Source organism: Coenobita brevimanus, chromosome 67, assembly GCF_032717465.1.
Source record: "Coenobita brevimanus isolate Jiangsu-jjx chromosome 67, ASM3271746v2, whole genome shotgun sequence".
Taxonomy (NCBI): domain Eukaryota; kingdom Metazoa; phylum Arthropoda; class Malacostraca; order Decapoda; family Coenobitidae; genus Coenobita; species Coenobita brevimanus.
Genome location: NC_137020.1, coordinates 33,842,265 through 33,857,803, shown reverse-complemented (window position 1 = coordinate 33,857,803; position 15,539 = coordinate 33,842,265). Strand labels below are relative to the sequence as shown.

The following is a 15,539-nucleotide window of genomic DNA, read 5'->3' as shown; positions in this document are numbered from 1 at the left end:
GTTTGCCATAATTTTGTCATTACAGATAGGGGAATCTGAGCGACACTTAACCCGGCCAAAAACCCCGGTTTTATGGTTCACCCAGCGTAGTAAATGGTTTCCTGGGTACAAGAAACCATTTGGTTTGACATTCAGTGTTGAGACCATAACCCATCACTACACTGAGTGAGTGGATGGTGGGTGCCCCCACCTACTTCTTAATTAACTAACCTTAAGTACAACACTGGCCTGATGTTCAACCATAACTCCATCCTGGGTGTTGCACGGGCGCATCTTTGGTGGGATGACGAGGATGCAAGTTGTGAAGAACATGTCCACAGGGTTTGGATGCTTAGATGAGCTCAGGCAAGGGTACATACACTCTAACACTTCACGATCCTTCGCCCAACACCCTCGCAGCATTGTACGAGCCTAGAGAGGAAATGAAAGGTCGTTGTCATGGTCATTATTATCATCATTATCATCCTAACTCTTTTTTTCCTACTTTAGGATGGGGTGAGGTAGGATCCAGAAAACAAAGAAAGAGAAAGTAGCCTACGAAAGGAGAAGAACTACTAACAGCAGTTCGAGTCAAATATCCCAGGCTTATTCACACATCATCAAGCTAACCCCAAATTAAAAATCAGTGGAGTTAGTTCAGACAAACCAAGGGCACAGGTACATACACTCCAACACCTCACACTCATTCTCCTAGCACCCTCACTGCACTGTATAAGCTTGACAGGGATTAAAATGAAAGGTTATTGTAACACCAACAGTAAAAAATATTCATCATCATTACCATCATCATTCTAACCTTTTTCTTTTTTTTTTTCCCCACTTCCAGATGGGATGGAGTAGCATCCAGAAAATGATGAAAGAGAAAAAAAGTGGTAAAACTCCCAACAGCACATGAAGTCAAACAGGCCTGACTCTCATTTACATCATCAAGCAAGTCCTATAATAAAAATAATTGAGATGTGGCAACTTAAATGAGCTCTCGCAAGGGTACATACATCCTATACAGCATGCTCCGCCTCCCATTATCCTCATACCAATGTGGCTGGATGACCAAGAATTAAAATGAGAGGATGTATTTTAATTATTTTTGTTATTTTTACTTAAGGAAGGTTTCTCTTAGTGAAAGCTATACAGTAAGCTCTTGTTTTAAACTGGTAATATGGGGCTAAGGTCCAAATGTAAACAAATTCTGTGTAAATGGTTGGGGTGGGGGAGGGGGGCTGAGTAAAGACTAGTTAGTGTAAACCAAGCCTGTGCAAAGCAAGGGACACTGTACTTAATGCTTCACTTTTAATAATACAACACTTACTGCATCCACATACGTTTTCCATACCTGTTCTGTTGTAATGTATGACTGGGCATCTAATAACAGGTCTGGTTCTTTGTTCTCCTCTTCTTCTTCTCCTTCCTCCTCCTGATTCAACTTAGTTTCCCCCATCCTTTTCCCTTTTGTCGCCTCCTTCTTCCTGGGGTCATCTCTCTTCATTTTCTTGCCCATGATTGTGGCATTTTTCATGAACCGGGAGCCCTGAAACGACAGTATCCTCAATAAGTAAAGCATTATACTCTTTTCACCTTAACTTGGCTTAAAATTGCCATCTTACCAACTTTAATCCTGATCTGGAACAAAAGACCGACATGAGAATATGATGTTAGTCACAAAGATGTGGTATAAATAAGATATTGAGCCTGATGCAAGAATATACCAGTCACAAAGAAGTGCTACAGAAAAAATGTACAGCCATAGCATTGTATTATTTTGATATTGAGCTACATCATCTATGGTGTGAAAGAATGCCAAATTTGGGTCAAATTAAAGTATACTTTACTTTGGAATATAATGCTAATCACAAAGCAGTGCTATAGAAAGGATGTAGAGTTGTAACACTGACTTATTCTACCAATAAGATATGTGGAACAAGCTGCACAATGGAAAAAGGGCCAAGTTAGGGTTACTGAACAGTGCAGCCAAAGCACTGTCTTACTCCACTACTGAGCTAAAATGAAATGCAAAAGGATGAAAATCTAGGACAAGTTAAGGTGACATGACTGAAGTGAAAGGAAAAATATCTGAGTGAAGTTAAGATGGAAGAACTGAAGCAAAAGAACTAAAATCTGAGCCAAGTTAAGGTGAAAGGACTGTACCTGTAGCATGAACTTAACAATGGCCCGGTTGCAGAAGCGACAATACCGCCTGGCTCGACAGACTACCAGGAAGTTGCGGAAAACCTTGATCTGCAGTGCCTTGATGTTTGAAGTGGAGGTGTCCGGGCTACACGTGGCACCTGAAGAATATCATCAACATCATTATCATCACCATGGATCCCACTAGTTTTTCTGTGGTCCACCATTTTCACTTCTTGGTCACAGACACGTATCCTAACTTTACGACATTTCTTTCTACATGATATAACCTAACCTAATTTAACTTTACTGTATTTCTTTCCAACAAACCTAATCTAAATTAACTTAATCTAAAACTGTACAGTATTTCTTCCTACCTGATATAACCTTATTGCAATATTTTTTGATGGCTTTCTCTAGTACTGGCAACACCTGCAATTTTCCATAGTCCACTGTCATCAGTTCTCGATCACCTGCACCTGTGATCACCTGGAATGGAAAGGGAGGGGAGGATAGTTAAAAAAAACAGTTCATCATCACCAAGACCAGCACCACCATACACATCTTCATCATTACCATTCCAATCCTAAAGACATCATATGGGAGCAGTTAAAATGTGTAAGAACAAAACCATTATCATCATAACTATCACTACCATTGTCACCATCATTACTAATGTTGTCCTGATCATGAGGACATAATGTACCATATGCAGAGATACCGTGAACTAATATGGAAGAGATGCTAGAGAGGTGATGAGAATATTACAATGTCATATGCAGAAATAAAGTGGTAAGAATGAGATTCAAAGAGCCTCTCAAATAACAAGATAGCCCCAGCATGTACTGAACATGGATGGTAGTAACATGTGAAAGTGTATGGCAGTAGGTCTATACACAGTGGCTTACCGAAGGGGGGGGGCCATGAGGCCATGGCCTCCCCTTTTTGCAAAAGAATTTTAGTAGTATAAGATTATTGGAGAGACTGAATCATAACTCAGTGGCACAGAGTACTTTAAAATGACTTTAGAATATGCTATATTTATGTCATATACCCATTCCATATGGCCTCAAAATGCTCATAAAATTGGCCAAAATGCAAAATTTTCTTGGGGGAGGGGCTTATAGCACCCCCCCAACCCCCCAGCTGTACAAGCTCACTGCGCTCAACAAAGTCGTGGGCTGCAAGGTTTAAAAAAAAAAAAAAAAAAAAATCCCCCCCTCCCCTTTCAACTTTCTGGGTACACCACTGTCTATACAGTAATGGTATCATCATCATCTAATCCTGTGTTGCCCCATGAGAAGCGTAGGTGCCCGGGGCTAGGCAAGTTGGTCATGATGTTTCAGATGAGAGTGACCAGTCTCACTCATCCCAAAGTGACATTACATGAGCAATAAACCCCAACCACCCCTTCGATATAAATTTACATAGGCTCAATCTGGCTGGAGCACATTAATTACCCAATAAACCAGCAGGCACCATAGTAGTAGTAGCAGTAGTTGTTCCCTGGGCAGTCTGGCCGAACAGCCCCAAGTCCCTTAGGAAGGCCATGGCCGAGACCAGGCTTTCCCACAGAGCTCTCAAAGAGTGTATGGTGTGTTGTTGGCATAGGTGATTGTGTGCAATGCAGTCTTCCATAATGTGCTAAATAGTATGGGGTGCTGTGTTGCATCCTGGACAGGCATCAGCGACGGAGTCATCCAGCCTCTTCTGGCAGCTTAAGAGAGCTGGGTGGTGCCCACATCTCAGCCTGGCCAGGTGGACCCTGTCCTCACGAGGGAGATAGAATTCAGAAGGGTGGATGTCAGGAGGCCGTGCACGCAGCTGTGTGTTAGTCTTTAAGTGACTGAATGGAGCGGCGAGTGGTCTGAGTGTGGATATGCTTCTGGAAGCTGGTCTGAGGTGGGTGAGGGGGGGAGAGATGACAGTATTTGTATATGGTATCGTGTGCTGGGTGTTGTTTTGATGTTCCTTGGTGTGGATGGATGTGCTGCCATGTAATATAGTGGATGTTGTGGGTTTGTGGAGGCTGCAGCAAGAAACTGGGCGCCTCTCATGTCTAGGTGATCCTTGACTTTGAGGACTTTGGTTTCTTGATGTATGTGGTCTGTGGGTGTAGTAGCTGTGCAGCCTGTGATTATTTTTAGGGCCTTGTTCTGTATGGTCTGTAGAGTGTTGTAGTGTGTTTTGGTGAGGTGAGAAGTCCAGACAGGGCTTCCATAATTCATCACTGCACGTATGTATTGTTTGTATACTGTGGTGGTGGTTTCTTAGTTGTGTCCAAATGTTGTATGGGCAACATACAAAGCACTGAGTCTTGGTGTAGTTTTATTTTTAATGTTTGTGATGTACTGTTTAAATGACACTGATGTATTGTATGTTACACCAAGGATTTTGGATGTGTGTGTGTGTGTGTGGTAGGGAGGTGTTGTTTATGGTGAGGTGTGAGATGTGACTGTGTTCTGCTGTCCAGTTTGTGAGAAGGGTCACTGTAGATTTGGCTGGGGCTATTTTGAGCCTGTTTGTGGTGAACCATTCGTGTAGTGTGTTGAGGTAAGGTTGAATGATGTGTGCAGCTGTGTTTGCGTTTTGGAGCGTACATGTAAGTGTTATATCATCTGCATAGGAAGCTATGTGTATCTGTGGTGTGTGGGGTGTGGGTATGTCGTGCATGTATAGGTTAAAGAATGTAGGGGACAAAACAGATCCTTGGGGGACGCCGTTTGTGAAGTTTCTGATGTTAGAGCACTGACCGGCAACTGTTACGTGTGCACATCTGCCTGCTAAGTAGTTTGCCAGCCATCTTTTTGTGTTAATGTGCATGTTTGTGTTGAGTATTTTGTTTGTGAGATTGTGGCAGGGGTGGCATCAAAGCTTTGCTAATGTCTAGCGTGATTAGGAGTGTTCTGTGTGGTGGCCTAGCTGAATTCACGCCATCAAAAACTCTCTGCGTAAGGTCTGTAAGAAGGGTGTTTGTGGAGTGTAGTGGCCTAAAGCCATGTTGTGATTGGGCTAGGGGAATGTGAGGTGTGACTAATTGTAGTACCAGTCGTTCAGTGACTTTAGAGGGGGTGCAGAGGAGTGTGATGGGGCGGTGTGAGGAGTGTGACGTGGGGTCTTTGTTAGTTTTAGGGATAGCGATGATAATGCCATGCTTCCAGATGTTGGGTATTAGGTTGTGTGAGTAGCTGTAGTTTGATATGTTGGTAAGTGCTTGTATGCCTTGTGGTCCAAGGTGTTTAAGGTGAATGTTGCTTATGTTGTCTGGTCCACAGGCAGATGAGTGCTTGAGGTTGTTAATGATGTGCTTCGTTTGGTTGTAAGTGAAAGATGCGTAGTCTGGGTCTGTGGGGAACTGTCTCTTACGTCGGATGATACATCGGTCTTCGGGATGGGGGTTTAGATGGCTGACTTGTGAAAAGTGATTGATGAGAGTGTTTGCTTGTTGTTTGTTTGAGGGTATGGTGTCTGTTGTTGTGATGGCAGCGTGTGATTGTGTGGTGTGGCTGTTGGAAAATGTGATGCTGTTTAGTGTTTTGTAGAGTTTGCTGATGTTTGTTTTGTGGTCAAATGTTTGGAGGTACTTTTTCTAGTTTAGTGTTTGCTGTTCTGATATTTTATTGTTTATTTGAGTGTTGAGATCTTGTATTTGTTGTACGGTGTCTTGTGTATGGGGTGTTGGGGAGTGTTGCAGTGTGTCCCATTGTCTGATGAGGCCTTGAATTTCTGGTGTGAAGTTGGAGTTGTGTCTCTTTCTGTTGCCTCTAGGGATGTGTCTTTTGTCGCATTTTGTATAATTGTATTGAAAGTGTGCACAGCAGTGTTGATGTTTGTGATGGGTGTGCTGTTTAGTGTTTTGAAATGTTGTTCTGTTTAAGTTACAAAGGCCTGCCAGTTAGCTCTCTTATAATTAGTGTATGTGTGTTTGTGGCCAGCTGGGGTGATTCTGGTTTTGGTAGTGATGATGATTGGGAGGTGATCAGAACCTAGGGTTTTGACCACTCTCCATAATGTAGTGGGGGTGAGGTTTGGGGAGCAGAAGGTGATGTCTGGAAATGATGGGAGGAAGAGGGCTTGGTGTGGGATATGGGTATGTTGGTCTAGATTGTTCAGTATGAAAAGATGATCTGTCTGGGATTGTAGTACCAGCCCTCTGTCTGTGTCAGGGTTGTTGACATGCCAGGCCGACGACTTGGCATTGAAATCACCACCCAGGATGATGTTGGGTATGTTAGTGACGTGGTGTATCTGTGGGGAGTAATTGTGTGGTACTGTACTGTGGGGGACAATTGGGGGGGAATGTATGTGTTAGCGATTGTTATGTGTGATTTGTTACCATTGCGTATTTTAAATGAGTGTATTTCTGTTGTGGTGTCATACAGGGGGGAGAAGTGACTTTGTGCGCCATAGTTTGGTTATATGGTTACCACCCAGCATAGTAAATGGTTTCCTGTGACCAGGACCAACTGGCTTATCACTCAGTGTAGAGGTAACAGGTAACAAATCCTATTTATCTTACCACCTTCACAGAACTGCGGCTTGAGGTTAGGCCACTGTAGCTCAGAATATTTAACCCAAGGATTGTGAGCCACAGCTCAGGCAGGGAAGTGTCAAGTTGTTAGCCACAGCTCAGGCTATGCTAACCTTCCAGTGGCTGTGAATCACCAGTAACTACTCCAACCCTATGCAAACTAACATATGGCGCTATGCAAAGATGGAGAGATTTCTTTTGTATTTTTCACCAGATGATGCCCTGGATATTTATCTTCAAGTTTATAATAATAATAATAAAAACAAAAAAAATCACTACTCCACCCCTACAAACTTACGCATGGCGCTACGCAAAGACAGAGAGAGAGAGAGTTTTTTTTTCCCTCCAGCTGATGCCCTGGATGTTTATCTTCAGGTTTATAATAAACTATTTACTGCCAGATAATTTAATCCCATAAGGGATGGCCACAACAAATTGCTTCCATGTCGCCCTGTTCCCCGCCAATTCACTGCCCTGCTCCCAGCTCACAAACCCTCTCTCATATACCTCTCCACTGCATCCCTCCATCTCATACTTGGCCTCCCCTCCCTCTCCCCCCCTCCACCTCACTCACATACACTCTCCTCATCAGTCTCTCACTCTCCATCCTCTCCACATGACCAAACCACCTCAGTGAGTTTCTCCTAACACTTCCTATCATATCCACATCCACACCACAATGCTCCTTCACTTCCTCATTTGTCAGTCTGTCTCTCCATGTGACTCCACAGGCTCCTCTCAAATAATTAATTTCCACTTCTTTCACTCTTGACTTGTGTCTCTCCAGCAAGGTCCAAGCTTCACTTCCATACGTTACAGTTGGTATCACAATGCTGTCATGTAGTATTGTGCAGTAACTTTTTCACTACAATGCTCACTTCCCTATTTCATATCACTGCTTTAAAGGAACCAGCAACCTTTCTTCCTTGTTGTACCTTTTCAAGCACTTCACCCTCTAAACTTCCATCCTTACTCATCACACTACTCAAGTACTTAAATGCACTCACATTTTCCATTTCCTCCTCATCCAACCTCACTGTACATTCACTGACTTCACTTCTCTCGAAGACCACAACTTTACTCTTCCCTACATTCACCTTTAGACTCCGTTTCTTACACACTCTTCCAAACTTATCCACCAAACCTTGCAGCTCCCCTTCATCTTCACTTAACAACACAGTATCATCTGCAAACTACAGTACAGGGAATTTCCAAACACTGCCCGCTATCATTAGGGCCACTCCAACATCCACCGACCTACCTTGAACCTCTTGTATAACCCCTTTTGTTTATAATAAACAAAAACTTTTTTTTTTTTTTCATTTTTTGCACACCATGGGGTGGAATAAAAAAATATAATTGCACAATCCACAGGTTAAGGGTAGTAAACCAAAATACCCACCATAGTGGTGTTTTATAAGACAGAAAAGTATTCAGGCTATGATGTGTAAGTCACACATTTTTCCAATCTAAAAGCTCTATCACCGTACTACAAAGGTCCAAAGTAAAAATACAAATTGGTAATCTTGCCATGAGTGTTAGTAACATCATACCTCTTCTGCCTGTGCTGTGCCAGACATAATCTGGCAAACTTTGTCCTCCAGTTCCAGTGCCTCCTGGCCATACCCCTGGTCTAATAGCATCATTTGGTACTTCAACTGCAGACGATGATGACCTGAAACCAAGTACGCAGCATACTGTGCTCAGCACAAGTTCAGTATGAGAGCAATAAAAATAACCTGTCACTGACTGAGGGGTTCTAACCACAAGAACAACACAGACTAGAGCATAGCACTGACGAAATTCTTATGCTGAACAATGTGTTATTTTAAATACTAGACTGAAAGAACAGAACTTCAGGCTAAGTTAAAGTGAAGAGCACTGACCATTCACCAACCTACCATGAGCTTGAATTTCAAGAGTAAAGACTGTTCTGGATGACTACAACACACTATAAGATGACTACCTGAGGACTGCCATAAACTACCATACACTAAAATGCTGACCAACTTACCCTGTGACTAGATCTTGAAGCACGTGGTACATACAGAATAGTACATTCCTCATGACATGCCTGAAAAGTGTGTTGCTGACTAACTGGGGGAATCCAACCATTAGATGGAGATGACAAATTTAGCCAAATTAAAGTGAAAATATATTGCTGACTAACTGGGGGAATCCAACCATTAGATGGAGATGACAAATTTAGCCAAATTAAAGTGAAAATATATAAAACATTCAAAAACCAACCTTCTGCCTGTATTTTGAAGCACGTGGTACACATGGAATGGAGTATGTTCCTGATGACTTTATAGAAGAGTGGGTTGTAGACTGGTAGCGGCAACTCGATGTGCCCACAGTGACCCTGACATCGCAGCCCATCTTGCTTACATGTCTCGCATAAATCACGATGACGTTCTGACATGGGGCCTAGAGAAGAGAGTGATACTGTATTTTGGTTTAGTCTTGCTATCTCCAGCCAATTTTATTTGCTTCTAGGGTGATTTAAAAAGGATTAATGATGGTTATGTTCAAACTACAGTGCATGATGACATAATAGGAGTGGGCTATAGACTCATTGCAGCAACTCTGTGTGTTCACAGTGACCCTAGCAACACAGCTCAATTTGTTTACATCTCACACAGGTCACAATGATGCTCTGAAACGAGACCAGGGGAGATACGTACAGTTAAAGTCCAAGCTGAGACTCTCACATTGTTATAAATCCTATTACACATTTCGTCATCATCATCATCATCTGGGCCTCCTTTCCCACCCTAGGGCAGGGTGAGGATTACACATTTCAAATTTCTTTTTTCCCAACAGGTTCCACCAACTGTTAGGACATAATCAGCTGGTTTCAGCACTTGGTTTAGCTTCCAGTCCATAGAATACAGCAGCTGTATCATGGCCAAGCCTAATATGGAGATTCCTCATGAAGAAACAAGGCATCATCTTTTTATTAAATTAGATCAGAATGTATCAAAAATGAGCCCAGAATCATACCCATGCGAAGATCATAGATTCCATCCTCTGCCACATGTCCAAGTTCATTAAGGGACTGGTCATTGGTAATTTTAAGGACAGAGATGTTCTTTATTTCCTCATCTGTGTAGATCCTGAACAGCAAGTCATCCACATGGGTGAACCCAACTTGGCTAAAGCTGCCCATCTTCACCTGTAAAAAAGAAATATGTAAATTTATACCGATTACTGGCAGCTCTGACTTATGAAATTTTGCAACAGAAACAAAATATTCCAGAAGTACAAAAACTTAATTTACCAGTCTACACTGTGTGCCAAGTACTCCTTGTTTTCAGAATCATAAGGCACAACTTTAACATATGAGCTTCACTTACCAAGTCAATCTGGTACCATACTGCTACAGTTTAGAGGAGTTATCAAAAACACTCACTGAATCTCACCTAATCTTACCATGACTGGTTTAAGCATGGTTTAAGCATATTGTAAACATTATCAACAATGTGAAAAACTAACTTACTCACCTAACTTATTCTACATCTATGAATCTAAATGTTTAGGGAACCTGGTGATACAGCTATGAAGCTGCTGCCAGACGCCTCAAGCCCGTTTGGGGTGGCCACAAACAAATCGCCTCCACATCGCCCTGTCCCCCGCCATTTCACTGCCCTGCTCCCAACTCACACCCCCCTCTCTCATATACCTCTCCACCCCATCCCTCCATCTCATCCTCGGCCTCCCCCTCCCTCTTCCCCCCTCCACCTCACTCACATACACTCTCTTCGTCAGTCTCTCACCCTCCATCCTCTCCACATGGCCAAACCACCTCAGTGTGTTCCTCATAACGTTTCCTATCACATCCACATCCACACCACAACTCTCCTTTATATCCTCATTCGTCAGTCTGTCTCTAGATGTGACTCCACAGGCTCCTCTTAAATAACTCATTTCCACTGCTCTCACTCTTGACTTGTGTCCTTCCAACAACATCCAAGCTTCACTTCCCTATGTTAGAGTTGGTATCACAATACTGTCATGTAGTAGCTTTTTCACTTCCATGCTCACTTCCCTGTTTCTTATCACTGCTTTCAAAGAACCAGCAACCTTTCTTCCCTGCTGTACCCTTTCAAGCACTTCACCCTCCAAACCTCCATCCTTACTCATCACACTACCCAAGGACTTAAACGTACTCACATTTTCCAATTCATCACCATCCAACCTCACAGTACATTCAATGACTTCACCTTTCTCAAAGACCATCACTTTACTCTTCCCTACATTCACCTTTAGATTCCGTTTCTTACACACTCCCCCAAACTCATCCACCAAGCCTTGCAGCTCCCCTTCGTCTTCACTCAACAACACAGTATCATCTAACAACAGTACAGGGAGTTTCCAAACACTACCCTCTCTCAGCAGGGCCTATCCAACATCCACTACCCTACCTTGTATCTCTTTTATTACCCCATCCATGTACAGATTGAACAACCATGGAGACATGACACATCCCTGTTTCAAACCAATTTTCAAAGAGAAAAATTCACTTAGTTCACCATCCACACGCACTGCAGCCTTCGCACCATCGTACATACTCTTCACAGCATTCAACAACTTCCCATCTACTCCATATATTCTTAACACTTTCCACAATCCTTGTCTATCCACCCTGTCATATGCTTTCTCCAAATCCATGAAAGCCGCATACAACTTCTTTCCCTTCTCTAGAAACTTTTCCACTAAAGATCTGAGAATGAATATCTGATCTACACAACCTCTTCCCTTCCTAAAGCCTCCCTGTTCTTCTCCAAGGTAGACCTATTTTGTAATTTGCAGTCGAGCTTCCAAGTATACAACTAAAGCTTTGTAACTACGTTTTCTCAGTAATAATGTGTACTGCTTACCTTTTCAGTATTCCAATGAGGTACGGGGATGCTATTTAACTTGTATCATAGGCTATTTAAACAGGAAATCACTGCACCACATCCTCAATACCATCACACGTGTTTACTTGATGGGGGATTCGGGAACCTTTGTATAAACGTGATAAGCCAACTACGGAAGCAGATTAGCCGCCATCTTTTCACTCTCATTAGATTTAGCACCATGATTTTCTGTTAATAATACTTCTTTTACCTTCATTATGCACATTGTTGGACATAATATCGATTGTAAATTAATATCTACATGAACCAATCTCAATCTATCTATCTACTGTATCTATTGCAACACGCCTTAATCCCATACGCTGTGGGCACAAACATGTCGCCTCCACGGCAACCTGTCCCCCCGCCATTCCACTTCCCTGCCCTTTTCTCATATATATATTTCCACTCCATTCCTCCATCTCATCTTTGGCCTCCCCCTCCTTCTCTCTCCCTCCACCTCACTCACATACACTCTCCTCATCAGTCTCTCACTCTCCATCCTCTCCACATGGCCAAACCACCTCAGTGTGTTTCTCCTAATGCTTCCTATCACATCCAGATCCACACCACAATGCTCCTCATTTGTCAGTCTGTCTCTCCATGTGGCTCCACAGGCTCCTCTCAAATAACTCATTTCCACTGCTTTCACTCTTGACTCATGTCCCTCCAATAACATCCAAGCTTCATTTCCATACATTTAAGTTGGTATCACAATACTGTCATGTAATAACTTTTTCACTTCCATGCTCACTTCCCTGTTTATCACTGCCTTCAAGAAACCATCAACCTTACTTCCTTGTTGTACCCTTTCAAGCACTTCACCCTCCAAACTTCCATCCTTACTCATCACACTACACAAGTACTTAAACATACTCACATTTTCCATTTCCTCCTCATCCAACTTCACTGTACATTCACTGACTTCACTTCTCTCGAAGACCACAACTTTACTCTTCCCTACATTCACCTTTATATTCTGTTTCTTACACACTCTCCCAAACTCATCCATCAAGCCTTGCAGCTCCCCTTCATCTTCACTTAACAACACAGTATCATCTGCAAACAACAGTACAGGGAGTTTCCAAACACTGCTCTCTCTCATTAAGGCCACTCCAACATCCACTGCCCCTCCTTGCAACTCTTTTATAACCCCGTCCATATACAGATTGAACAACCATGGAGACACGACACATCCCTGTTTCAACCCAACCTTCAAACAGAAAAACTCACTCAGTTCACTATCAACATGCACTGCAGTCTTAACACCCTCATACATATTCTTCACAACATTCAACAACTTCCCATCTACTCCATATATTCTCAATCTGTTAAGGTATAATTGCACAACGAGTGTGACTAGTCAATGAGGACAAGTGAAACGGCATATATATTATCTTTCTTTAGTGAAAGATCTATCTATCTATCTATCTATCTATCGCCAGACGCCATAATCCCGTACGGGGTGGCCACTTGACTCGGAGTTATTTGTTTTACAGGGAGGGGCACTAACCCTCCACCAACCCACTTGACACGTAGGAAGCACGTATGGTTTGGTTATATGGTTACCACTCAGCGTTGTAAATGGTTTCTTGGCTTACAGGAAACCATTTGGCTTGTCACTCAATGTAAAGCCACCTGTAATGGAAAGAAAAGCAGTAAGTATTGACAGAAAAGATGGGAGAAATAGGAAGAGAGGAGGGCAGGCACAGAAAAAGAATGATAAAGGGTAAGGAAGAAGTGAAAGATCCTTGACGTAAATACAGTATTAAATCTTCTTACAGTGAGCACTGCTTACGAATGGTTTTCGAGTTACATCGTGAGAAAAATAAAATTAAGAGGAAGCAGCATAGTCCAATGAAAGGATAAGAGACATCCCTGGTAGGTGTTTCTGGTCAAGGATGGTATTCTTCATAAAGGATTTTAACAAATTTTTGCATTAAACAAGTCCCCATGGCAGTTAGATATGATGATTCACTTTGTTTCCTGTATTTTTCGTGGTATAATTCTGATATGACTGCATAATGTTGGGTAGCTGTGTGAGTTATGATAAGTAGGTGCAAATTATTTAAACACAACTTAGGTTCAAGAAAGTTAATGAATATAGCCTGGCTTACCTTTCTGAATGAAAAAAATGAGCTTATATTTAGACAGCTATTCCTTTTCTTTCTTGTCTCTCATCCATCATTTTTTCCTTTACTTTACTCCACCCTGCTGCCTGGCTTATGTCCATTATTCACCCTTCTTTGTATTATTAAATTGTTCCTTCTGCACTTAAAACAAGGTTTTCATTTTCTTTCCTTCCCTTCCACTTTTTAATTTTTTTTTCCAAGTATTTCATCCTCATCAGTCATATTTTTTTCTTCCTTTAATCATACTTTAATGCATTTGCTTGAAAATGAAAAAGGCCTTTAACCACCTTGCAGCCCAGCTGATTCCCAAGTGTTGTTAGACTAGAGGGAAGATTTGACTGTCATCCAAGGAGACTCATTCCTGCCTCACAACTATGGCTTATCAAATAATATGCAACCAGGACTTGGAATTCAAGCTGTGTGTATGGCCTGGTTCCCTGATACAAAAACAAGTCTATCTATCCATCTATCTAATTCCAGACACCTTAATCCTGAAAGAGGTGGTCACAAACAAATCACCTTCATGTCACCCTGTCCTCTGCCATTTCACTACCCTACCCCCAGCCCACACACCCCCTCACTCATATACCTCTCCACTCCATCCCTGCATCTCATCCTCGGCCTCCCTCTGCACAAGTCAACTACAGTATAATCACTCCTTGCCTTTACGAGTGAAAATATCACCTCAACCTCTTCAGTTTGGCAACATCATTTTTATTTCATTCTTGCTACTGCCAGTCAGTTTCTTCAACTTATGGGAAAGGGGGGGTGCTGGAGAAGGATGCCTTCCTCTGGTGGCACCAATATGACAAAGCGGATCCATTCCCTGATAATGCAAATCATCAACCTCATTCTTATAAGCCAGAACAACAATAAGCGCTGTGTTTTTTTCCTCATTTGAACATGAACCCAGTGGACTAAAGGCTAAAGTTGCCCTTCTCCTTACCATCCTTAAATGGGGGGATGGGGAGGGAGGTGAGGGACATTTGTTTAGTTGGGCAGCAGAGCCACCCAGTTATATCAGTGTCATCATGTGAAGGAATCCCTCTCCAACACCAGAGGTTAATAAGTCCCTGCATGGGAAAGCATACATGGTTTATTTTTCTCCTACAATCAAAAAACTCAACTCATTCTCTTCAGTTTATTTACAGGCTATAGTAACAAAAGGTAAAAAACTCTGAAAGTGGCATTTACTTCACACACATAAGACCTTGAAGAAGAGCTTGAAATGATGTGGTTACAAGTTTCTTTATTTGTAAGACACTAGTTACAATAATGGAATACAGGTAATTTCTGTTTTATTTACAAACTACTTACTGTACAGAATATAATACTATTTCATATACAGACAATATTTTGGGGCATCAGTCTCAACTTAGGATGCTCCATAACACTTCTTCTTTTTCACTGTTTTTCACTGTATTTCATCAGTAACATGCCCCAAGAAATGGGGCATGTTACTGATCAGTTCTCTCACTATTTTTTTTTACTTTCCCTTTTCCCCTCTTTCTGGATACTCACTCTGCCTAAGAGTGGGAAAAAGAGGCACGATTATGATGGTGACAATTACAAGACAATATGTTAAAGTATAATATTGGGTATTTAATTTATCCAGACTCTATTGATACTCAAATGATGGTTTTTACATGCAAGATAATATAAAAATGTAATATGTAAAACTAATGACGAAGGAGGAGCTACCTGAAATCCTCAAAAGACCACAAGAAGCAAGACCCATGACACATAAAATCTTTTACATACATAAAATTTTACATATTCTTACATACTCTACCCTCTGGTTCCACATATCAGAACTCTTTTATTCTTAGCAAAGACTTATATACAGCT

General features: G+C 41.9%; 1 protein-coding gene across 1 annotated transcript in view; it reads right to left on the bottom strand.

The window, feature by feature from the left end:
- Positions 1-11,637, bottom strand: part of Polr1A (RNA polymerase I subunit RpI1) — a 59,409-nt gene extending 47,772 nt beyond the window's left edge. Inside the window, exons 1-9 of the mRNA XM_080276953.1 lie at positions 11,539-11,637; positions 9,662-9,833; positions 8,906-9,085; positions 8,209-8,330; positions 2,502-2,613; positions 2,159-2,285; positions 1,457-1,544; positions 1,334-1,411; positions 211-411 (exon numbers count right to left, since the gene is read on the bottom strand). Coding sequence (XP_080133079.1) covers positions 211-411; positions 1,334-1,411; positions 1,457-1,544; positions 2,159-2,285; positions 2,502-2,613; positions 8,209-8,330; positions 8,906-9,085; positions 9,662-9,827 — 1,074 coding nt within the window. The 5' untranslated portion in view covers positions 9,828-9,833; positions 11,539-11,637. The remainder of the gene's footprint in view (positions 1-210; positions 412-1,333; positions 1,412-1,456; positions 1,545-2,158; positions 2,286-2,501; positions 2,614-8,208; positions 8,331-8,905; positions 9,086-9,661; positions 9,834-11,538) is intronic.
- Positions 11,638-15,539: the final 3,902 nt, after the last annotated feature.